At 40.4% G+C, this 24,840-nt stretch overlaps 1 protein-coding gene across 2 annotated transcripts in view; it reads left to right on the top strand.

Annotated features, from left to right (window-relative positions):
* The window catches only part of fh (fumarate hydratase), a 41,691-nt gene extending 18,583 nt beyond the window's left edge, over nucleotides 1–23,108 (top strand). For both annotated transcript variants that reach the window (XM_043695586.2, XM_043695588.2), the window contains exons 6-10: nucleotides 5,275–5,440; nucleotides 8,405–8,608; nucleotides 17,000–17,127; nucleotides 22,090–22,243; nucleotides 22,898–23,108. In XM_043695586.2, coding sequence (XP_043551521.1) covers nucleotides 5,275–5,440; nucleotides 8,405–8,608; nucleotides 17,000–17,127; nucleotides 22,090–22,243; nucleotides 22,898–23,040 — 795 coding nt within the window. In that variant the 3' untranslated portion in view covers nucleotides 23,041–23,108. The remainder of the gene's footprint in view (nucleotides 1–5,274; nucleotides 5,441–8,404; nucleotides 8,609–16,999; nucleotides 17,128–22,089; nucleotides 22,244–22,897) is intronic.
* Nucleotides 23,109–24,840: the final 1,732 nt, after the last annotated feature.

The following is a 24,840-nucleotide window of genomic DNA, read 5'->3' as shown; positions in this document are numbered from 1 at the left end:
CTGCGAGGACTGACATGGTACGAGACACCTTGTTGGAGGCGCAACAAAGTTATTTCATGTGTATTTTTATTTAGCCGGGATCCATTGTAAAGAAAGTCGAACCAGGTGTAAAATGGCTTGCTAATCTGCTGTTGCCCACTTTGTGGTTCCACTGAAGTTCAATTTCACTCCATTTCCTTCCACTAGAGTTTGAAATCTGGCATGAATTTATCAGGCAACTTCTATTTACGGTGTGCCTTTTCAGCTGAGTAAAATGGACCAAGATGCTTCACAAGAGCATTATAAAACACTTGGACGCAGAATCACATATTAGCAACCAAACATTTGGTCAAAGATTGATTTAAGGAGCAAGAGGAGGCAGGGAGTGAATTAGAATTTTGGGAACTGAGCACAAGAGCATCATCTTTGCAACGATTAACGTCCCAGATGCTCAAGAGTCCAGAATTGGACTTGGAGAGTTGCAGAGCTAGAAGAGGTTATACATACAGGGATGATTGAAGTAATGGATTTTAAAACAAAGAACCAAAGCTATATAGATTAGCAAGCACAGGTGCCAGTTAGGATATGGGCAGCAGAGGTTTGAATGACCTCAGTTTTATTGACAGGAGAAGATGAATTATGGCTAAGGGTGCGTTGGAATAAGTATGTCAAGAGGTAACAAAGACATGGATGAAGGCTTTGGCAACAGATAACCTGAGGCAGAGGAAGAGGTGGGTGATATTACAGAGAAAAAATAATGCAGTTTTGGTTATGGTGCATTTCAGAGTTATACATGATGCAAAGGCTGTAAACAATGTGCTTCAGCCTCAGATCATTACCAATGAAGTCTGCAGTTAGTGACTAGTGAGCAGTTGGCGGGAACCAAAGGCAGTGGTTTTGATCTCCCCAGTACAGAACAACTTTGGTTATCTGAACGTCAGTTATCCAAATTTTGGATTATCCAAACAAGATATTAAAGTCCCGTAAAAACATGATCAGTTATCCAAACAAAATACTCCCTGCCCGCTTCGTTCGGATAATTGAGATCCTGTATTTGTTTGGAGACAATTTCATCTAAACCATGATTGGATGTTGAACAAGCAGTAAGATTGTTTTACTCGCAGAGGTTAAGAAAGATGATGGTGAGGCATCATTGGGTATTGTCAGAGTTCCTATGAATGTTCCTATGATGTCAGATGGATAAGTTTTTGTCCAATGTATACAGGAGTCTTTTCTGACACAGTATGTCAAAGGGCCGACAAGAGGGGAGGCCACAGTGGATCTGGTGCTTGGTAATGAACCAGACCAGGTGTTTGATTTAGTTATAGGAGAGCACTTTGGATAGAGTGACCATAATTCAGTTACGTTTAGTTTAGCGATGGAAAGTGATAGGTACATGCCACAGGTCAAGAGTTATCGATGGGGCAAGGGCAATTATAATGCAATTAGGCAAGAATTAGGATGCATAGAATGGGGTAGCAAAATACAGGGGTTGCAGACAATGAAAATGTGGAGCTGGTTTAAGGAACAGATATTGCGTGTCCTTGATAGGTATGTCCCTGTCAGGCAGGGAGGAAATGATAAGGTAAGGGAACCGTGGTTTACTACAGAAATTGAATCTCTTGTTAAGCAGAAGAAGGAGGCTCATGTGTTGATGAGGCAAGATGGTTCAGCTGAGGTGACGGAGAGTTACAGATCAGCGAGGAAGGATTTAAAGAAATAGTTAAGAAGAGCAAAGAGAGGACTCGAGCAGTCTTCAACAAATAGAATAAAGGAGAACCCGAACGCTTTCTATAGGTATGTGAGGAATAAAAGGATGGTTAGGGTAGGAATAGGGCCAATCAAAAACAGGAGTGGGAAGTTGAGTGTGGACCCGTTGGAGATCGGAGAGGTGCTAAACGAACATTTCTTATTGGTTTTCACTCAGGAAAAAGAGAATATTGTAGAGGAGAAGAATGAGGTACGAGATATTAGACTAGAAAGGAATGAGGTTAGTTACAAATAGGTGTTTTCAATTCTAGGAGGAGTGAAAGTAGACAAGTCCCCTGGGCCGGATGGGATTTATCCGAGGATTCTCTGGGAAGCTAGGGAGGAGATAGCAGAGCCTTTGGCTTTGATATTTGAGTCATCATTGTCTACAGGTTTAGTACCAGAGGACTGGGGGATTGCAAATGGTGTGTCCTTGTTCATGAAGGGCAGTAGAGATGACCCAGGTAATTATAGACCATTGAGCCTTACTTCTGTTGTAGGAAAGGTTTTGGAAAGGATTGTAAGAGATAAGATTTATAATCATCTAGCAAGCAACAATTTGATTTCAGATGGTCAACATGGTTTCGTTAAGGGCAGGTCATGTCACACAAACTTCATTGAGTTTTTTGAGAAGGTGACCCAAGCACGTAGATGAGGGTAGGGCAGTTGACATGGTATACATGGACTTCAGTAAAGCCTTTGATAAGTTTCCACATGGTAGGCTGTTGGAGAAAATGCAGAGGCATGGGATTGAGAGTGATTTAGCAGTTTGGATTAGAAACTGGCTTTCTGAAAGAAGGCAGCAAATGGTGGTTGATGGAGAATATTCAACCTGGAATCCAGTTACTAGTGGTGTGCCGCAAGGATCTGTTTTGGGACCACTGCTGTTTGTCATTTTTATAAATGACTTAGACGCAGGCACAGGTGGATGGATTAGTAAATTTGCAGATGACACTGAAGTCAATGGAGTAGTGGACAGTTTGGAAGAATGTTACAGGTTGCAGGGGGACTTGGACAAACTGCAGAATTGGACTGAGAGGTGGCAAATGGAGTTCAATGCAGCCAAATACTTGGTGATGCACTTTGGGAAGAATAACAGGAATGCAGAGTACTGGGTCAATGGAAAGATTCTTGGTAGTGTTGATGTGCAGAGGGATCTTGGAGCCCATGTACGTAGATCCCTGAAAGTTGCCACCCAGGTTGATAGTGCTGTTAAGAAGGCATATGGTGTGTTAGGATTCATTGGTAGAGGAATTGAGTTCCGGAGCCGCATGTCATGCTGCAGCTATACAAAACGCTAGTGCAGCCACATTAGGAATATTGTGTACGGTTCTGGTCGCCATATTTCGGGAAGGATTTGGAAACATTGGAAAAGGTGCAGAGGAGATTTACCAGGATGTTACCTGGTCTGGAGGGAAGATTTTATGAGGAAAGGCTGAGAGATTTGGATCTGTTCTCATTGGAAAGAAGAAGGCTAAGTGGGGATTTGATAGAGACATACAAGATGATCAGACAATTAGATAGGGTAGACAGTGAAAGTTCTTTCCTGTGATGATGACGTCAGCTTGTACGAGGGGGCATAACTACAAGTTGAGGGGTGATAGATTTAAGACAGATGTTAGAGGCAGGTTGTTTACACAGAGAATGGTAAGGGCGTGGAATGCCCTACCTGCTAACGTAGTTAACTCAGCCACCTTAGGGAGGTTTAAACAATCCTTGGATAAGCACATGGATGGTGATGGGATAGTGTAGGGGGACGAGCTGAGAATAGTTCACAGGTTGGTGCAACATGGAGGTCCGAAGGGCCTATTCTGCGCTGTATTGTTCTATGTTCTATGAAAACTATTCCTGTGTATTTCACATGGTGCTGCCGAAGGGCAATCTTTAGATGAGAAATGGGAAGAATAAAGGACTGATCTTGGGGGTCTACCAGAAATAACTGTGAGAGCAAACAAATACATTATTTCATGTGGTTAGATCAATTAGAATGTAATCAAGCTTAAGTGCGCTCCCACCCAATTGGATGACAGTAGAGACTTTGAGGAGGAGCAAGTTGTGGTCCTCATGTCAAATGCTGCAGATGGATTAAAATGAATGAGGGGCATTTCCTATCAATGTCTCAGCTCTGTAGGGTGTCCTTTGTGACTTTGATAAAGGCAATTTCTATCTGGCAGGGGCAGAAGTCTGAATGGCAAGGGATTCAATTGTTGAGTCCATGAGGTTTGTTCGTACATTTGTACGGTGTGGCTATTTCTTGTAGATGCTCATTATTGTTTGGACTTGCCTTGTCCCACTGACATTATTATTCTGATGCATCAATCTGGCACCCATCTCCTTATGTTGCTAGTGTTCCCATGGTGTTGAAGTTTGCTGTTTTCAATGGTGTTACTCATTGCTTATTGATGAATTGCTAAAAATAATCAACAAAGAAGGAAAGCACACAACGGATGAAAACACACTTTGCTTTTCACCTTGTCAACAAATCAAAGGTTAAAGTACACAAATGTTGTGCAAATATGAGTATTGAGATCATATACCCAACAATAGTGCTTATTATTCATTTTCTATTTGCTAATCAAAAATGCAGTTATCCATACCATAATTCCCATTTAGCTGTGTGTAACTAGTGGCTAATTGATTGAAGAACACAATTAAAGTGAAAGTGGGGCTTAATTTCCATTCTGTAGCTATTAAACTGAAATTATTTGGTGCATCTGTCTACAGAGTTGGAGAGAAACTATTTGTTTTTTTCAATCATGCAAGGGATAATAGTGCTGATGAATATTTACCCATTTAAGCACCCAGTTTCATGACCAAATAATCTCTCGTTAAATTTTATAAATGTCTTGTCTGAAGCTGTTTCTGCTGTGTTGTAGCATTGTGCATTAATGTAAAATTCAGCACAGTTTAATTGTTGTAGACGTCTCTCTTCCCACTCCACCCTTCTGCCTCCAGAAACGTTTTTTATTTACTCATGTGGGCATCTCTGACAATGCCAGCATTTATTGCTCATTCCTAATTACCCAGCAGGCAGTTAAGAATCAACCAAATTGCAGTGGGTTTAGAGTCACAGTTAGGCCAGACAAGGTAAAGATGACAGGTTCCATCCTGAAAGGACATTAGTGACAATTGGCAATGGTTTCATGGTCATTATTAGACCCTTAATCCCAGTCTTGACTGAATTCAAATTCCACCATCTACCATGACAGGATTTGAACCCAGGTCCCCAGAACTAGCAGTACTTACTGCTTCTTGGAGTCAAAATGCTAATTTGTGGAAAATTGTGGTCAATTTTGGGTTGAGTCTCATGCCAAGAAATGGACTGAGATCACTCAAGTGAAAGAAAGCCATCATTCTCACCAATCTCTGTGGACTTGAAACACCACTGTCAAGGTTAGTTTGCTAAACTAGTCTTTAGAAAAAAAAAGTGCTCTCAAAGTACTGTGACAATGGTGTCCTCCTGTGAAATAGTTTTTCAAATTGACTGAATTTTTGCTTTAAAATATTGATTGAAATTCACTGTCTATTCTGTTTCTTCATATTTAGGAGTTTAGTGGCTATGTACAGCAGATAAAATATAGTATGGAACGGATTAAGGCTGCACTGCCAAGAATATATGAGTTAGCCGCTGGTGGGACTGCAGTGGGAACAGGATTGAACACAAGAATAGGGTTCGCGGAGAAGGTGGCTGCCAAAGTCTCAGAGCTCACAGGTCAGATACATCATTATACACAGTAACCTATGCTGTAACCTTTACTGATGATGCAATTCCATCTTACTGTTTTCTGTCATGCTCAGCAAAAATCTATTTGAAGCAAAAAGAAGGACTCTATAAGAATGATGAGCCACCTGTGGTTATCAAAGACTGTTAAGGAGAGTATTCAACCAAAAAGTAAACTATACAAATAGCAGAAACCAGTGTTCGGTCAGAAAGTTGGAAATTTTTTAGATACCAGGAGTGGACAACCAAAAAAGAAATTAATGAGAGAGAAAATTGATTATAAAGTAAGTTGACAAGAAATATGAAAACCAAGAATAAAAACTTCTATGGTTATATGAAAAGAAAGAGAATAGCTAATTGTAGGAGCCTTGACACCTTATTATCTTTTTGGAGTGTTTACAATGGGGAGGAAAGCTCTTGTAACAGTCTGTATCACCTGGAAAAGTCATGATTTGGAGGTGCTGGTGTTGGACTGGGATGTACAAAGTTAAAAATCACACAACACCAGGTTATAGTCCAACAGATTTATTTGGAAGCACTAGCATTTGGTCCGCTGCTGTTGAAGGAGCAGTGCTCCGAAAGCTAGTGCTTCCAAATAAACCTGTTGGACTATAACCTGGTGTTGTGTGATTTTTAACTTTGTTCACCAGGAAAAAGTATTGAAACTAAAGGTAGGAATGTTGTCAGGACCTGATGCCTTGCAACCAAGGGTTCCAGCAGATTGGAAAACTGTAAATGTGATGCCCCTGTTCAAAAAAGGGAAGGAGACTGGAGACTATGGGTCAGGTAGCAGAATACCTGTTGCAATAATTCTAGAGTCCTATGTTAAGGAAGAAATAGCAGAGTACTTAGAAAGGTTTAACACAATCCATTAGAGTCAACATGGTTACCATTTCACAAAACCATGTTTGGCAAATTTGCTAGAGTTACTTGAGAATATAACAAGCAACATGATAAAGGGGAACCAGTGTTTCTAGTGTATTTGTATTCTCAGAAGGCATTCAACAAGCTGCTTCGTAAAAGGCTATTGCACAAGAAAGGAGCTTGTAGTATTGGGAGTAATGTATTAGCCCGGACTAACACAACAAATGACAAAGGACTGGGATTAATTAGTCTTTTTCAGTTTGGAAAGACTTAACTGGTGGATTGCCTTAAGAATTATGCCTACGGCCTCAATTATGTACTATCAATGTTAATGACTTGGAAGAGGGGCAGATTACAATGTGACCAAAATTGATAACAGTACAAAAATAGTGGGAAGGCATGTTGTGATGAGGACATAAAGAATCTGTAAGGGGACAGAGAGAGGTTGAGTGAATGGACAAAAACTTGGCAGATTAAAGTTTCACATTGGAAAATGTGAGGTCATGCACTTTACTAGGAAGAATCATATTGCAGCCTATTATTAAATTGAAAAGAGCCTCCAAAAAAAAACTGCACCACAGCAGATTTTAGATATTTTGTGCTTGTTACGCAAAAAGTTAGCATGCAGATGCAGCAAATAATTAAGAAGGCAAATAGGCCTTTGACCTTTATGGCTGGGGATCTGAGTTTTAAACAAGGAGTGTTGGTGAGGTCACACTTGGAGGACTGATATACCTTAATCAATATGCATTGATCATGTAGAATGGAGCCTTCATACAAGAGGTACACTAAATCAATCACCACCCAAAAGAGGAAAAAAAAGAGATTAATGCCTCTGAAAGCCCCAAGCATCCTATATTTGGTTCCTGTATTTAATCAAGGATTTACTGGCACAGTAGGTTGTTCAAAAAGGATTACTAGACTGATTCCCTGGATGAACACATGACTTATCAAGAATGGCTAAAAAGGTTTGGTCTTTATTCATGAAGGTTTAGAAGAGTGAGGGTGATCTTATCAAAACATACAAGCTTTTGAGGGGGCTGGTCATGGTAGATGCTGAGAAGATATTCCCATGAGTGAGATGATCTCGAGCTGGGAGCTTACAGAATAAGGAGACCCTCATTTTAAAACTGAGATGCTAAAGAATTTCTTCTTTCAGAGGCTAGTGAATGCCTAGAATTCTTTTCCCCAGAATTGTGGAGGTTAGATCATTGAAAGTATTTAAAGAAGAGGTAGATTTTTGAATATGAGGAACCTGAAAGCTTTGGGCTACCAGAACAGGGGAGTCCAGGCCTAGGGCAGATTAATCATGATCTTGATGAATGGTAGAACAGGCCTCTCCTATTTCTATTATTCTTTTATTTGTAGACACATTGTGTGAGGCAAACAAATCTAACATTCACTATTGAAATAGCTGAAAAGAAACCACACAAATGAAAGTCTGAATTAAAAACACAAAAAAATGCATGGGGCTTTCAGAGGCATTAATCTCTTTTATTTTCCTCTTTTGGGTGGTGATTGATTTAGTGTACCTCGTGTATGAGGGCTCCATTCTACATTATCAATGCATATTGAATAATATATATCAACAATGTGGTTACCTGTGTTAGATACATCCTGCCACAGCATTTTTGTCTCATTTATTTTGAGGTAGTAGTGATTAACAAAATTAGAAAAGTAGACTGAATTCTGACAAGTTAAACACTGAGATTGTTATTAGACATTTCCTTCTTGGGATAATCTAAGTATTTAATCGTTTTTTTTTGTCTTTGCTATTTTTCTGTTCCTTTTCTCCAGCTGTCCTGTGTTTAAAAATAACATCCCTGCACCTCTGGTTTACAGTAAAACAAAACCAATCTTGCTTTGATTAGTAAGAGGTAAATCTGTGTTCAGTGGGATCAAGCTGTCAAATGATGGCAGGACCATCATTATCTTTTGTACGGTGAAATATTTGGGTTTTCTGAAGTTATGCTGGCAATAGGTGGTATTCAGTACACATCAGAATGTATGCTTATAGCCCAAGTGGCAGGTGGTAAACTAAGCTAGTGCAAACCAGTGACAGAAAATAAATTTGCCTTTGTTTTATTTCAGGTTTACCATTTGTGACTGCGCCTAATAAGTTTGAAGCTCTTGCTGCACATGACGCCTTGGTTGAGCTGAGTGGCGCCATGAACGTTGTTGCCTGCAGTTTGATGAAGGTGGCTAATGACATTCGTTTTCTGGGATCTGGACCTCGCTCTGGCTTGGGTGAACTTACCTTGCCTGAAAATGAGCCAGGAAGCAGCATCATGCCAGGTACTCCTACAATCTACAGAAAGCAAAATGACTGTTTGTCTGAAGTGGCTATTGTGGTTATGTTGATGCCATGTTGTGTGGAATGCATGCATGACACTGAATCTGTAACTGGTTTAAACTTTATGTAACACGTTTTTCAGTAACTCATTGGGGCATGGAAGCAGCTGTCTGCCTATAAGACCAAACAAGCACCTACAGAAATCTTAGTTGAATCGAAGAATGTTTGTACTTCAAAACCTGTCAGAAGAATACTTTGACCACCTGAGGCACTGTTCACTGCAAAAACCCTGACATTCTAGCAATATGACTGAAAATGTGTGCTCCAAAACTTGACACATCCCAAGCCTAGCTGTTCCAGTACATCTATAACATTGTTCCATATTGCTGTGTAAATACCATTGTCTGGATATGGGTTGTACACAGAGAATAGAGCAGACTCAACCCAGTCAATTGTTAACGCATCAGCACACTCTTGATCATTAAGAATGCTACCAAACAGCACTTGAATAGCATTAGCTTACTGATGCTCATTGAATTCTGACCTTGTTACAGCATTGGTACTGACATGAACAAAAATGATGAACTCCAGAGAGGAGCATGATTGCCCTTGATGTCAAGATCGCATTTGTATAGGTGTGGCATCACTGAACTCAAACAAAACTAGAATCAATGAGAATTGGTGAAAACTCTCCATCGATTAGAATCCTGCCAAGTACAAAGTAAGATTGTTGCGGTTGTTAGAGGTCAGTCATCTCAGCTTTGGACATTTTCAGCTGTTTCATCAACGACCTTCCCTCCATCATAAGGTCAGGAGTGGTAATGTTCACTGATTACTGCACAATGTTCAGCACCATTCAGACCTCCTCAGATACTGAAGCAGTCTGTGTTCAAAATGTAGCAAGACTTGGACAGTATCCAGACTTGGGCTGACATTTGACAAGATACATTGACACTACCCAAGTGCCAAGCAATGACCATGTCCACCAAGAGGGAATCAGACCATTGCCCCTTGACAATCTTTGTATTGCCATTGTTGAATCTCCCGGTATCAACATCCTGAGTTTTGCCTTGGACTAGAAATTGAACTGAAGTAACCTATAAATATAGTGGCTATTTGAGCAGGTAAGAGGTTGAATCCTGCAGTGAGTAACAGTGTCCACCATCTACAGTGCACAGTGAGGTGTGCAATGGAGTTTTCCCATTGGTTCAATGAATGCAGCTCCAAGAAGCTTGATACCATCTATCCAGTGCCTGCTTGATTTGGCACTGTTTACACAGTCACTCTCTCCACCATTATAGTACAGTGACAACAGTCTGTGCCACTGACAAGATGCATTGCAGCAATAAGGTTCCTGATACAGAACCTTCCAAACCCACTACCACTATTATCTAGAAGGACAAGAACACCTACAAACTTTCCTCCAAGCTACTCTGTAATCTGACTTGGAAATGTATTGCAATTCCTGCAATGTGGCTGAGTGAAAATCCTGGAACTGGAGCACTCTTCCTAACAGTATTGTAAGCTTACCTACACCAAATACAGTGCAGTAGTTCAAGAACGCAGCTCCCCACCATTTTGGGGACAGCTAGATTGTGTCCAGCTAATGAAGCACACATCTCGTAAATGAATAAAAAATACACAATCATACAGCACGGAAACAGACCCTTTGGTCCAATTCATCTGCACTGACCAGACATTCCTATCTGACCCAGTCCCATTTGCCAGCGTTTAGCCCAAATTCCCCTGAACCATTCCCATGCATATGCCCATCCAGATGTCTTTTAAATGTTACATTCATAATGTGTGATTTGTACCCTCCACACTTCCTCTGGCAGCTCCTTCCGTACACTCATCACCCACTGTGTGAACAAGTTATACCTCCGGTCCTTTTTAAATCTTGCCTCTCTCACCTTAAACCTATGCCCTATAGTTTTGGACTCCCCTACCCTCGGAAAAAGACCTTGGCAATTCACCCTATTCCATGTCCTTCATGATTTTATGTACCTCTTTAAGGTCTCCCTCTGCCTCCAATGCTCCAGGGGAGAGAAACCACTGCCTATTCAGTCTCCATAGAACAGAAACCCTCTAGTCCTAGTAACATCCATGTAGATCTTTTCTGCACCCTCTTAAATTTAACAACATCTTTCCTATAGAAAGGCGACCAGAGTTATATGCCGTATTCTAAAAGTGGCCTTACCAATGTCCTTTACACATGCAACATGATGTTTCACCACCCTGTCTACTTCTGACTCCACGTTCAATGAACTGTACACCTGCACCCCGAGTTTTCTTTGTTCGGTAACAGGCCATAGTGTCCTACTATTAACTGTATAAGTCCTGCCCTGGGTTGCCTTACTGAAATGCAACATCTCATATTTATCTAAATTAAACTCTATCTGCCACTCCTCATCCCGTTGGCCCATTTGATTAAGGTCCTGTTGTACACTGAGATGGTAATCTTCACTGTCCACTACACTACATTTTGGTGTCACCTGCAAACTTATTAACCATACCTCCTATATTCATATCTGAATTATTTACATTTTAAAGCTCAGGGAATTGGATTACTGACAGCAAAGTGCTCCCCCATTGATATCTCATCACTTGACTATCTGTTGGGAAATAACTGAGGGCAAATATTGCTCCTTCGGTAGCAGGTACATCCACATACTTGAATAAGAAAGTTTTCTTGTATATGCTTAACAGATTTCTCGCCATCCAAGCCCTCAATGTTATGACAGTCCTAGTTTATGGAAAGTTAAAATCCGCTGCCATTGCAACCCTATTATTCTTACAGATATATGAGATCTCCTTACATATTTGCTTCTCAATTTCCCACTGACTATTGGGACTATAGTCCCAACAAGATTATCATCTCTATCTTGATTATCAGTTCCACCCATATATTTTCACCAGATTATCTCCTAGGAACAACCTCCCTAAGTACAGCCATAAAGTTATCCGTAACCAAAAGCATTATTCTCGCCACCAACTCACCCGCCGCTGCCTCATTTTCTATCTTTGGTTTAGAATACCCCAAAACATTAAGCTGCCAGTCCTGTCCATCCCTAAGCTCTGTCTCTGTAATAGCTATGATATCCCAGTCCCATGTTCCCAACCATGCTATAAGTTCATCTGTCTTCCCTGTCAGGCCTCTTGCATTGAAGTAAATGCAGTTTAATTTATCAGTCTTACCTCATTCTCTGCCAAGCTCTTGTATGCCTTAGCTATTTGACTTGCTCCCCTCACCAACCTTTATTTCTCACTGTTGTTTTGTTCCCGTTCCCCGCACTGGTTTAAAGCCTCCTGAGTAGCACTAGCAAATTTCCCCGCAAAGATGTTGATCCCGTTCCAATTCAGTCATTAAGTATATCTCAGAGAAGGGTGATGACGTTTAATATTGGCTTTAAAAGTTGATTATCATGGTATATAATTTATTTATGCAAATAGTTGCACTGATCCACTCAACTCAAATGTTGACGAAACCTTGATCATGCATTCATCAGGACAAATGCAGTTACTTATATTGAGGAGGATATGGGCTGCTGATTGGTTGGCAGCTTGACTCTGAGTGACTGTGTGCCATTGTCAAAGTAACAAGGAACAGTAGGCTCTTCATGCTAATAATTGAACAACCAATTTAAGATAACCTGTCAAAATTGTAACGTGGCTCAATTACATTTACTAGGAGCTACCAAATTGCAGGGACCTATTCTCCACAAATGGAAAAAAATATATTGTGCTGTTTTTGTATTACCCCAAAGTGTTGGGAAGTCTTTGGTTCCTTGTTGTATTCTCTATGCCAAAGATTCAACCAGTCAGAGCTGATTTGCCAACCCGTTTCTTCTGCAGTATAAATTATTGTGATCATTTTTAATTAGACATTTTGGTTGGCCTGAGAAGGATATGTCAAAAGATTTTGGAAGTAAGTCTTTTGATTCAGAAAGATTTAATTTCTGTACAATCTGTACAATACAATTTAATTGTATTAATATTTTACTAAAGTAATAGATGAATATCTTGTAGCTCTCTTCTGCTAAATTAAGCAACTTCATTTTCAAACAATAGTTTTAATGGCTGGCTGTTAAGTTTTCCATTATGAATTTTATTGCTTTTTAATTGGATTTAAAGTTGATTTCCTCTTCTTTGCAATACCTTGTCCAGCAAATTAGTTAGAATTGCACAGTGCACTGTTTTGTCTTTTTATCAATTCCAATTTTGTTTTCTGTTTGCACTAATGGCCTATTTATCATATAACATGCCTCAACCAACAGCTCAGATGGGGTAGCCTAAACTTGGTTCTTCTGTAATTGCTGTTATGTTCTTTTAATAGATTCTGAAACAGCAGTGCTCAACCACTGTGCGTCACTTTCCTTTTTTACTTAACTGGTGCTGCAGTTGTTAATCGAGGTGTGCTGAAGGCCACAGAGTTGCAGTTCCCATAGCAGTAACATGAAGGTTGTTTGATTCTGTCAGCTTAGACGGAAATGAAGCCTTGAAAGCAAAACCAATAAAAAACATCTCTGTCTGGCACCATTGGGTTTTTTAAAGACTATCACTACTATGTGTGAGAAGACTCCACTGTTATCAGCATTTGGTCAGTGCAAAAATGTAAATTGTGGGATATGAGAACAACGTGAAGTCACCTGTACTTTAAAAAAAAATATTTGATAAAGTGTTGACACCATTGTGTCAGTTGGTGAGGTAGGACTTCTGGCAAACCTACAGTGTGCAGTCTATTTTAAGACACAGTCTCTGCACCCTTAAAGAAAATGGACTATATTTAAACAGAGTCTGTTCAAATTAAAGCAAACAACTCTGTGACTGAAACTCATCTGATTAAAGGAAGATTATCCTTCAAGCAAACAGCATTGAGTGTTAGTGACATTATTCATTTTTTGTAAAATCAGTCTACGTTAGTGCTGATGTCACAATATGCCTACATTTTTATTTCCTTTTTCACCAAGAAGGGAGACATGTTGCAGAAGCTTTTTGTCTTCCAGTCACCACAACAGATGCAAAAATGCCTGTTTCCTTTTTTCCATCACTTGCCTAAGTCAGTGCTCTTCAGATGATTTATATTTGGGAAACTACATGTGAGCCTGATTGGCCTTTGTGTTAGCACACCAAGAAACTGCATCGAGGCAGAACGTGCTTGACAAATACTCAGAAAGTCAAGTAGCATCCGTAAGAGAGAGAATGTTTCAAGAATGTGACCTTTCATCAGAACTGTGAAAAGTTATTAATGATGTCTGCAATAGCCTGCTGTTGTACTAAATTGGAAAAAGACTTAAAACCTTGCCTCCAATTTCCAACCTTTCCTCCATTTCTCATGGTCCGCATTCAACTCTTCTCTTTCCGTCCTTGACTTCTCTGTCTTCATTCCCGGTGATAGGCCATCAATTAATTCATTATTTTCCCACAGCTAATTTGACTACGCTTCTGTGCACTCAACTGCCATAAGGATTCCATTCTATTCCCTCAGTTTCTCAGTCTCTATTGCATCAGTTCTGGTGATGCAACCTTCCATGACAGTATTCTGTTCAGGTGAGAATCCTCCCTAATTGTAGTTGAGAGGGCTGTTGACGAATCCAATCTACTTTCTGCACCTCTGCTCTTAACCCTTGCCCTCCCAGAACCGCAAGAAGGTTCCCCCTTGTCTTTACCTTCCACCCTAACACCCACCATCACCTGATGTCAGGTGGAATGAAAATACTAGAGTCCGTCTAAAAAATAAAACAGCTGAGTGCTTGGCAAATAGTGAAAGAATTGGACAGAGTCGGTGTGGATTTACAAAAAGGAAATTGTGGTTCACAAACCTACTTGAATTTTTCAAGGATGTAATTAGTAGAGTTGATAAGGGAGAGCCAATAGAGCAATTTACTTGGACTTTTAGGAAGTTTTCAGTGAGTGCCATGTGAGATATTTGCCTGTAAAATTAAAGTGCTTGAGCTTGGAGTACTGATCTAGATAGAGAACAGGAAGCAAAGAATAGAAATAAACTGATCTTTTACCATGTGACAGCCAGTGATTAGTTGAATAGCGCTTGCCCCCAATTATTCACAATATATGTTAATGGTTTAGATGAGGGAACTAAATGTACTATCTCGCAAGTTTGCAGATGACACAAAGCTGTCTGGGATGTTCAACTGTTAGGAGAATGCAGAAGCTCTTCAGTGTAATTTGGACAGGGAGGGAGCAGATGCATGCCAGATGAAGTCAAATGTAGATAAATACGAGGTTGTCCATTTTGATATCAAAAACCAGAAGGCAGATTCTTCACTGAATAATGATCAGTTGGGAAAGGGTGAGGTGCAACCGGACTTGTGCATCTTTGCACATAAGTCACTGAAAGTTAAGCATGTGGCTGGAGTAAGTAGTGAAGAAGGCAAATGTATATCTGCCTTCATTATGTGAGGGGTCAAGTATAGGAGAGGTGTGTTTTTTAGCAGTTCTACAGGGCTTTGATGAGACCACACCTGGAGTTCTGAGGAAGGGTCACTGGACCCAAAATGTTAACTCTGATTTCTCTGCACAGATGCTGCCAGACCTGCTGAGCTTTTCCAGCAACTTATGCTTTTGTTCCCGGAATATCGTTTACAGGTTTGATCTCCTTATCTGAGGAAGGATGCCCTCTGTCTATGGAGGGAATACAACAAAAGTTGACCAAAAGAGAAAATGCTGGAAAATCTCAGCAGGTCTGGCAGCATCTGTAAGGAGAGAAAAGAGCTGACGTTTTGAGTCAAACTGACCCTTTGTCAAAGCTGGCCAGACTGATTCTTGGGACAGCAGGACTGATGTATGAAAAGAGAATGGATCAGTTATTCACTGGAGTTTGGAAAAGTCGGGTGGGAAGTGGTCAAGTCTCATAGAAATGCACACAATTTGAACAGGATTAGATACATTGTGACGGAAAGAAAACCCTGATTATTGGGGAGCCGAGAACCAAGTGTCGCAGTTTAAGGATACAGGGAGACCATTTTGGACTGAGGTGAAGTGAAATTTCTTCACCCACAGTGTGGTGAGTCTGTGGATTTCTCTGCCACAGTAAGCAGTTGAGGCCAAAAATCAAATGTTTTCAAGAAGGAGTTGGATTTAGGTTTTAGTGCTAACGGGATCAAAGGGTGTTGGGGGGGGGTAAGCAGGAACAGAATATTAAATGGATGATCAGTAATGATCATATTTAATGGCAGACTAGGCTCAAAGGGCCAACTGGCCAACTCCTCCTCCTTATTTCTGTGTTTCTTTGTTTCCATATTCCATATTATTTTCCACTACCTCCAGCGTAATGAGTCATCCAAATACATCTCCCCCTATTCTTCCCTTTCAGTATTCTGTAGGCACCATTCTCTCCATTGTATCTTGGTCCAAGTCACCTCCAACATCCCATAACCTTCCCATAAATTTGTTTAATGCAAGTGCTGAAGATATACTAGCAGCACTTTTATCTTCTCACTCCTTACCATCTAAGGCGTCCAATCTTCCTTCCATGTAAAGCAGAGATTTGTGAGTATTCCTTTCAATCTGGTCTATTGTATTCACTTCTGACAATATGCCCCCTTCTACACTGTGGAGAGCAAACACAGATTGGTTGAATACTTTGTGAAACACCTGCTTTCACATGCCAAACCTCATGCCAAGATTCTGGCAGGCGTCATTTTAATTAACCACCTTGCTGTTGCACTGACAATTCTGCTGTCTGCTTACTCCAATGTTTCAGTGAAGGTTAACATAAGCTTGATGAACATCATCTCATCTTTCAGTTAAATAATTGACCATCTTCTGGAATCAAAATTGAGTTCAGCAAGTTCAATTGATTACCCCGGCCCCATTTTTGTTTCATTTTGTTTGAGTTTAATTTTTTTTTTCTTTCTGACAGTATCACATCTGTTCTAGGCACATCTTGCTTTGTTTCTTTTCTTGCATCATTACCATTGACCCTGGAAGGCAAATTCTTCAAGTGTTCATTCTCTTCTGTCTTTCACCATAGTGCAAACATTCCTTTTGTCCTTGTCCCACTCTCACCCCTTGTTCAAAAAACATTTTCTAATGTAAGGTCACCCACCTGAAACATTATCTCTCGTCCCTCTCCACAGATCCTTCCTGAAATGCTGAGTACTTCCAGGTTTATTTCAAGTTGAATATCTGCAGGATTCAGCTTAAGAAAATAACTGCACCACTAGGTTTTTGGGAACCACAGCTGACTGTAAGAATGTTAAGTCTAGACATGACAATTGCTAATCAGAAAGCAGTTTCACTTCAAGTTGCTAACAAGATCATCTTGTACGATCATGCATTTGCAGTAAGGACGTAATAAAAATTCCTATTTCTGGTAATGTGTGATTGTAGCTTGTATGGCAAATGTTAATTGCATTTTTGTGTTTTGACAGGTAAGGTAAACCCCACCCAGTGTGAAGCTATTACCATGGTCGCAGCACAGGTCATGGGAAATCATGTTGCTGTTACTGTTGGCGGAAGTAATGGCCACTTCGAGCTGAATGTTTTCAAACCCATGATAGTAAGTGCTGGGAGATCTGATAATATTCAAAAGAATTGGCTACTGTTAAATATGTAGGTCCATATGCATTTCTACCTATACAATGATTTAATATTATTGTTGAGTGGCTGAATAATTGATTTTCTTCGAACTCCAACTGTTATTGATATACAGTCCTTTTTTGCCGAGGCATATTTTAAAATAACATATTAATGCTCAAACTTCATTTCCTGTTAGATTGTGTTTTGGGTCTTGAACTGATTTCTAGAATGATAGTGCATTCTGCATTGCTAATGCTGAAATGGGGAAGAGCAAGAGGAATCATTAACTTTTGATTAGCGGTAGGGGAAGGACGACACTACAATTCCAATTCAGGACTTCAAATTGTCACTGTGTGTCACCAGGGCTTCGATATCAAAGCCAAACAGATTCAAACAACTAATCTTAAAAAAGTTGGTAATGATAATTTATGAGGGACCTTGCCATATCCAAGTTGGTGGTTGTATTTTTCTGTATTAACAGCAATGACTACACTTCAGAAGTCCTTCTTTGGTTGTGAAGGGCTTTGTGATAACTTGAGGTCGCAAAGCTAATTCCCTTTCCTTATTTATGTTGCCTTTCTACTGCTGCCCTCCTAAAGCATGTGCAAGAAAGGAGTTATATTGCAAGTTTTTGAGACTGGTTGTTCAAAGTGCAAAGACGAAAACAATTGGCATGGTCAGCCAAGTTTGCCACTGTCAGAATTTAGTGTTTCTGTGGCTCCTCACAGTTACTTTGTAACAGAATCATTGAATTATTTCGAATTAATATGTCATTATTTCTCTGCTGGTGTTTTATAAGAACTAAGAGCAATTCAGCTCTTTGAGCCTGCTGTACCATTTCGTGCAATCTCAGCTGATCTCATCTTGGCCTCAACTCCACTTTGCTGCCCACTCCACATATTCCTTCATGACATTACTATTTAAAAATCTGTCTATCTCTCCTTCAAATTTACTCAGTGCCCCAGCATGCGCCCCACACAAGCCTACTGCTACTCTGTTTACTTCATTTCATCCCAGCACATTCTTATTCATTTTTTTCCCTTATCTAACTTGCCATTAAGTGTTCTCAACCATTCCACATGGTTGTGAGTTCCATATTCTCAACACAGTGAACTGTATTTTTGTTTTTTAAGAAGCTTCAAAATACAGGAATCCTGCATTGTCACTGCTGTTTAAAATATAGTCTGTGTAGTAAATAGTACTAGGTCTCAACAGACTTTTTGTTTTGTAGTCAGCCCTCTTTTTGTTTCTGAGCAATGTGATATTTAAGCTCTTGAAAGGTTGAATTTTCTGATGCAGAGGAGGAAAAAGCAACATGCAATTGTACAGCACTTCGCATAGCCATCAGATGTCTCAAAGTACTTTTACAGCCATTGGAATCATTTTGAAGTCTAGTCACTAGAAACATAGCCAATTTGCAGACAGCAAGCTCCCACAAACAGAAACAATGACAACCAGATAATTGTTATTGTGATATGGATTGAGTGACAAATATTGGCAGGACAGGGATAATCCCCAGTTCATCTTCAGATTAGTGCGGTGGGATCTATCCAACCCACCCAAATAGATAAATGGAGTCTCGTTTTAGGGCGGCACAGTGGCTCAGTGGTTAGCACTGCAACCTCACAGCACCAGGGACCCGGGTTCGATTCCAGCCTCGGGCAACTGTCTGCGTGGAGTTTGCGCATTCTCACCGTGTCTGCATGGGTTTCCTCCGGGTGCTCCAGTTTCCTCCCGCAATCCAAAGATGTGCAGATCTGGTGGATTGGCCATGCTAAATTGCCCGTAGTGTTTGGTGCATTAGTCAAAGGGAAATGGGTCTGGATGGGTTACTCTTCGGAGGGTTGGCATGGACTTGTTGGACCGAAGGGCCTGTTTCCAACACTGTAAGGAATCTACTCTCTGATCTAATCTTGTTTCTCATCCGAAAGATGGCATTTCTGACAGTGCGGCGCTCTGTCAGTACTACATTGGTGTTCCAGGCATAATTTTTCCACTCAGCCTTGGGGTTGGAGCTGGATAGACAATAGACAATAGGTGCAGGAGTAGGCCATTCTGCCCTTCGAGCCTGCACCACCATTCAATATGATCATGGCTGATCATCCTTAATCAGTGTCCTGTTCCTGCCTTATCTCCATAACCCTTCATTCCACTATCCTTGAGAGCTCTATCCAACTCTTTCTTAAATGAATCCAGAGACTGGGCCTCCACTGCCCTCTGGGGCAGAGGATTCCACACACCACCACTCTCTGGGTGAAGGAGTTTCTCCTCATCTCTGTCCTAAATGGTCTACCTCGTATTTTTAAGCTGTGTCCTCTGGTTCAGCACTCACCCATCAGCGGAAGCATGTTTCCTGCCTCCAGAGTGTCCAATCCTTTAATAATCTTATATGTCTCAATCAGATCCCCTTCAGTCTTCTAAACTCAAGGGTATACAAGCCTAGTTGCTCCAGTCTTTCAGCGTAAGGTAGTCCCGCCATTCCAGGAATTGACCTCGTGAACCTACGCTGCACTCTCTCAATAGCCATAATGTCTTTCCTCAAATTTGGAGACCAGAACAGCGCACACAGTACTTCAGGTGTGGTCTCACCAGGGCCCTGTACAAATGCAGAAGCACCTCTTTGCTTCTATACTCAATCCCTCTTGTTATGAAGGCCAGTATGTTATTAGCCGCCTTCACTATCTGCTGTACCTGCATGCTTACCTTCATTGACTGGTGTACAAGAACACCCAGATCTCTTTGTACTGCCCCTTTACCTAAATTGATTCCATTTAGGTAGTAATCTGCCTTCCTGTTCTTGCCGCCAAAGTGGATAACCATACATTTATCCACATTAAACTGCATCTGCCATGCATCTGACACTCACCTAACCTGTCCAGGTCACCCTGTAATCTCCTAACATCCTCCTCACATTTCACCCTGCCACCGAGCTTAGTATCATCAGCAAATTTGCTAATGGTATTATTAATACCATCTTCAATATCATTAATATATATTATAAAAAGCTGCGGTCCCAGCACGGATCCCTGTAGTCCCAGCACGGATCCCACTGGTCACTGCCTGCCATTCCAAAATGGAGCCGTTTATCTCTACTCTTTGTTTCCTGTCAACCAACCAACTTTCAATCCAAGTTAGTACTTTGCCCCCAATACCATGCACCCTAATTTTGCTCACTAAGCTCTTATGTGGGACTTTATCAAAAGCTTTCTGGAAGTCCAGGTACACGACATCTACTGGATCTCCCTCGTCCATCTTCAGAGTTACATCCTTTAAAAAATTCCAGAAGATTAGTCGAGCATGATTTCCCCTTCATAAATCCATGCTGACTCTGACCTATCCTGTTACTACTATCCAGATGTGTTGTAATTTCATCCTTTATAATAGACTCCAGCATCTTTCCCACCACTAAGGTCAGACTAACTGGTCTATAATTTCCTGCTTTCTCTTTCCCACCTTTCTTAAAAAGTGGTACAACATTAGCTACCCTCCAATCCGCAGGAACTGATCCCGAATCTATCGAACTCTGGAAAATAATCACCAACGCATCAATGATTTCTCGAGCCACCTCCTTCAGTACCCTGGGATGTAGCCCATCAGGCCCCGGGGACTTATCAACCTTCAGACCTAACAGTCTCTCCAACACCAATTCCTGGCAAATATAAATTCCCTTCAGTTCAGGTCCTTCAGCCACTGTTACCTCAGGGAGATTGTTTGTGTCTTCCCCAGTGAACACAGATCTGAAGTACCAATTCAATTCTTCTGCCATTTCTTTGTTCCCCGTAATATATTCCCCTGTTTCTGTCTTCAAGGGCCCAATTTTAGACTTAACCATTTTTTTTGCCTTTCACATACCTAAGAAAGCTTTTACCATTCTCCTTTATATTTTTGGCCAGTTTACCTTCATACCTCATTTTTTTCTCTGCGTATTTCCTTCTTAGTAATCCTCTGTTGTTTTTTAAAAGCTTCCCAGTCCTCCGCTTTCCCACTTATCTTTGCTATGTTATACTTTTTCTCTTTTAACTTTATATGTTTCTTAACTTTCCTCGTCAGCCACGGCCACCCATGCCTCCTCCTAAGATCTTTCTTCCTTTTTGGAATGAACTGATCCTGCATCTTCTGCATTATACACAGAATTATCTGCCATTGTTCCTCCACTGTCATTTCTGCTAAGGTATTGCACCATTGAACTTTGGCCAGCTCCTCCCTCATAGCTCCATAGTTCCCTTTATTCAACAGAAATATTGTCACTTCTGATTGTACCCTCTCCCTCTCAACTTGCAGATTGAAGCTTAATGTATTATGGTCACTACTCCCCAATGGCTCCTTCACTTCGAGGTCCCTAATCAATTCTGGTTCGTTGCACAATACCAGATCCAGAATTGCCTTCTCCCTGGTAGGCTCCAGCACCAGCTGTGCTAAGAATCCATCTCGAAGGCACTCCACAAAGTCTCTTTCTTGAGGTCCAATACTATCCTGATTCTCCCAGTCAACCTGCATGTTGAAATCCCCCATAACAACTGTAGTAACATCTTTGCGACAGGCCAATTTCAGCTACTGATTCTACTTGCATCCGACATCCAGAGTACTGTTTGGGGGCCCGTAGATAACTCCCAAGAAGGTCTTTGTACCCTTAGAATTTCTCAACTCTATCCATACTGACTCGACATCCCCTGATTCTAGGTCCCCCCGCGCAAGGGACTGAATATCATCCCTTACCAACATGGCCACCCCACCCCCTCTGCCCGTCAGTCTGTCTTTACGATCCCTTTATTTTTAAGACAACATAGTGTTGGGGAAGGAAGAGGTGTTTCTCATCTCATCAGTCATCATCCCTGATTTGGATAAATTTGATGGGGACACAAAAAATGAGCAATGTTCAGTTCTTTACATTTATTGCATTTTCTAACCAAGATGTTTCAATATATTTGTTCCTCTCTTTCAGATCAAAAATGTGCTTAATTCAGCCCAACTGATTGGAGATTCATGTGTATCCTTCACAGACCACTGTGTGGTTGGAATTCAGGCTAACACACAAAGAATTGACAAGTTAATGAATGAATCACTAATGTTGGTGACAGCACTTAACCCACATATTGGTAAGACAGTAGTCTGTAAATGGATATTATTGCTTTTGTTTTTACTTTGGGAAATAGCTGTTCTGAGGAAGGGTTACTGGACCAGAAACGTTAACTCTGATTTCTCTCCACAGATGCTGCCAGACCTGCTGAGCTTTTCAAGCAATTTCTGTTTTTGTTTCTGATTTCCAGCATCCACCGTCCTTTTGGTTTTACTAAGTAGTGTTGTTGATTTGAAACAAAAATCAGTCTGCAGATATGTCTTTGAGGTCTTGTTAGGTTCAGTCTGTTACGATTAAGTCAACTCAGTCAGTCAGTTTTGAATATGTACGTTCTCTGTTTGGAACACATACACTCAGTGCATTCTCCAGGTGATGTTCAGCATGAAGGATTGAGGGAAGTTGATTATTGGCAACCAGTAAGTGGTTCCCACGTTTCATAGCCCACATTGTACCAGAATGGATGATGCCTTGTGTGATTTGAAGTTTGAATTGAGAACCCCCCTCATTCTTCAGTTTATATTTATGATCAACAAATTTGAGCATTTTGTTTTTGACTATAGGCAGTTGAGAATGAAGTATATTTGCATGAATTGCTCTGTGGGGTTCTCGTAAAATTGGAATAATTCTGGATTATTTGTAACCAAGGAATAACTATTTATGTTTCTACTTGCAGGTTATGACAAAGCAGCAAAGATTGCCAAGGCAGCCCACAAAGAAGGTACAACATTAAAAGAGATGGCAGTCAAGTTGGGATACCTTACACCAGAGCAATTTGAACAGTGGGTCAAACCAAGTGAAATGCTTGGCCCCAAGTAATATTTAACAATACTTAAGCTCTCATTGGTCTACAGTAATGGAAAATAAACTTTATTTTTGAAAACTGCCAGCTGCAGTCCTACTGTGCAATCTTTATTGTTGTGTCCAGAATTCATTGCCATGCACAAACTTTATTCTCCACAACTTTTCCTCTTAACTTTTGAGTTCATATGAATAGTATCCACTATTTCTTTTTATTTCTGCAATGTGTGTGGCTAAATGAACAGATGTACCTGAGCGTAAAACCTTTCTACATGCTTTGGATAAATCTAAACTGCATTTCATAACCAGAGTATATTAAACAACATGGCAATGAATTGCTGTGTATGATTTATCTGATCATTTAAGAATGTGTTGTATTTCCTTATGAAGGAAGGCGAGACAGCTAGGCCTGTTTCCTATGAAATTTGGAAAAATCAGAGGTGACTTAATTAAACAAAAAAGATCCTGAGGAAACTTGACCGGGTGTTGAAACGATATTCTCTCTTGTGGGAGAATCTAAAACTAGGGGTCATAGTTTAAAAATAAGGTGTCTCCTATTTAAGACAGATGAGGGAACATTTTTTTTCTCTGAGGGTTCAGAGTCATTGGAATTCCCTTCCTTTAAGGCAGTGGGTGCAGAATGTTTTCATGTTTTTAAGGCAGAGATTGCTAGATTCTTGATTATTAAGGGAATGAAAGACTATCAGGGATATGAAGAAATGGAGAGTTGAGATTACAATCGATCAATCATGATCTTATTGAGGCAGAGCAGGCTTAAAGTGCTGAGTGGCCTACTCTGGTTCCTAGTTCATATATTTGTATGTATCTGCATAAGTTTGTGATTTTTAAAGTTTTAATAGTCTTGGTGTTTTTGGGATCAGCAACCCAAACATTCTAAATTTGGTCTTAACTGCAACATGTTGAAAGAATGATATGTGCTTGTTGTGGCTTTGAGGTTTGGAACATGAAACAAGTACACATGGCACTGAATGTAGAATGATAACCATTGTATTTTATGCGTTCAGATCAATTTTCTATGTGCCTTGGATTTTTGAAGATAACAGCAATGCTAAGAAACACAGAAACAGATCTACATCATGTCCATTTTGATGAGGTTGTTGAGGTATTAAAGACAAGGCTTCCACAAGTACAGTACTTACAAATAAAAGTTATTGTAGAATTGTGCAGTATGAGAGAGAACAGATGACAATGTCATGTCTGCCGGCTCTTTGAAAGATTTATCCAGTTGGTCTGCTCTCTTGCTCCTTTCTCATGGTTGTGCAAAGCTATCAAATAAACTAAAAACGAATGAAAAATGCAATAAGCTTTAGAGCTTTACTATTTGCAATCAAGGATTCATCTCTTCTGCTTTGTAGTATTGACATCTGCTTCTCACTTTATTTACTATTTCCTTTTATGTCTGACTGGTTGCCATTCTGCTGTGTTGTTTCCTTCTATGATCTCCCATAACACCTTGTTTACATTCTAAATGCCAAAGCAACCACATAACATGATCATTTATTCGACTGCTACTTCAGAACAATTCAACAGTCCTCCCAATAACACACAATGAAGACACCCCGCATAATCGCAAAAATATTGAGAATACCGTACTGGTTCTGATACGGTTAAGATATTTAACTGCTTGGCCCAACTTAACACAACTTTAGTGTTTGTGGTCAACCCTACACCTGATTTAGTCATTCTGGGATTTTCTGTAAGGTTCTTGGGGAGTCATGTGTTTTGATTCCATTATTAGTGACCATCACATAACTGAGTTTAGTGTAAAACTATGGATCAATAGTCAAAAAGTGACAT

This window comes from Chiloscyllium plagiosum, unplaced genomic scaffold (assembly GCF_037043375.1).
Source record: "Chiloscyllium plagiosum isolate Xiang-an unplaced genomic scaffold, Cpla_swu_hap1 HiC_scaffold_10, whole genome shotgun sequence".
Classification (NCBI taxonomy): Eukaryota; Metazoa; Chordata; class Chondrichthyes; order Orectolobiformes; family Hemiscylliidae; genus Chiloscyllium; species Chiloscyllium plagiosum.
This window is presented reverse-complemented; position numbering and strand designations above follow the sequence as displayed.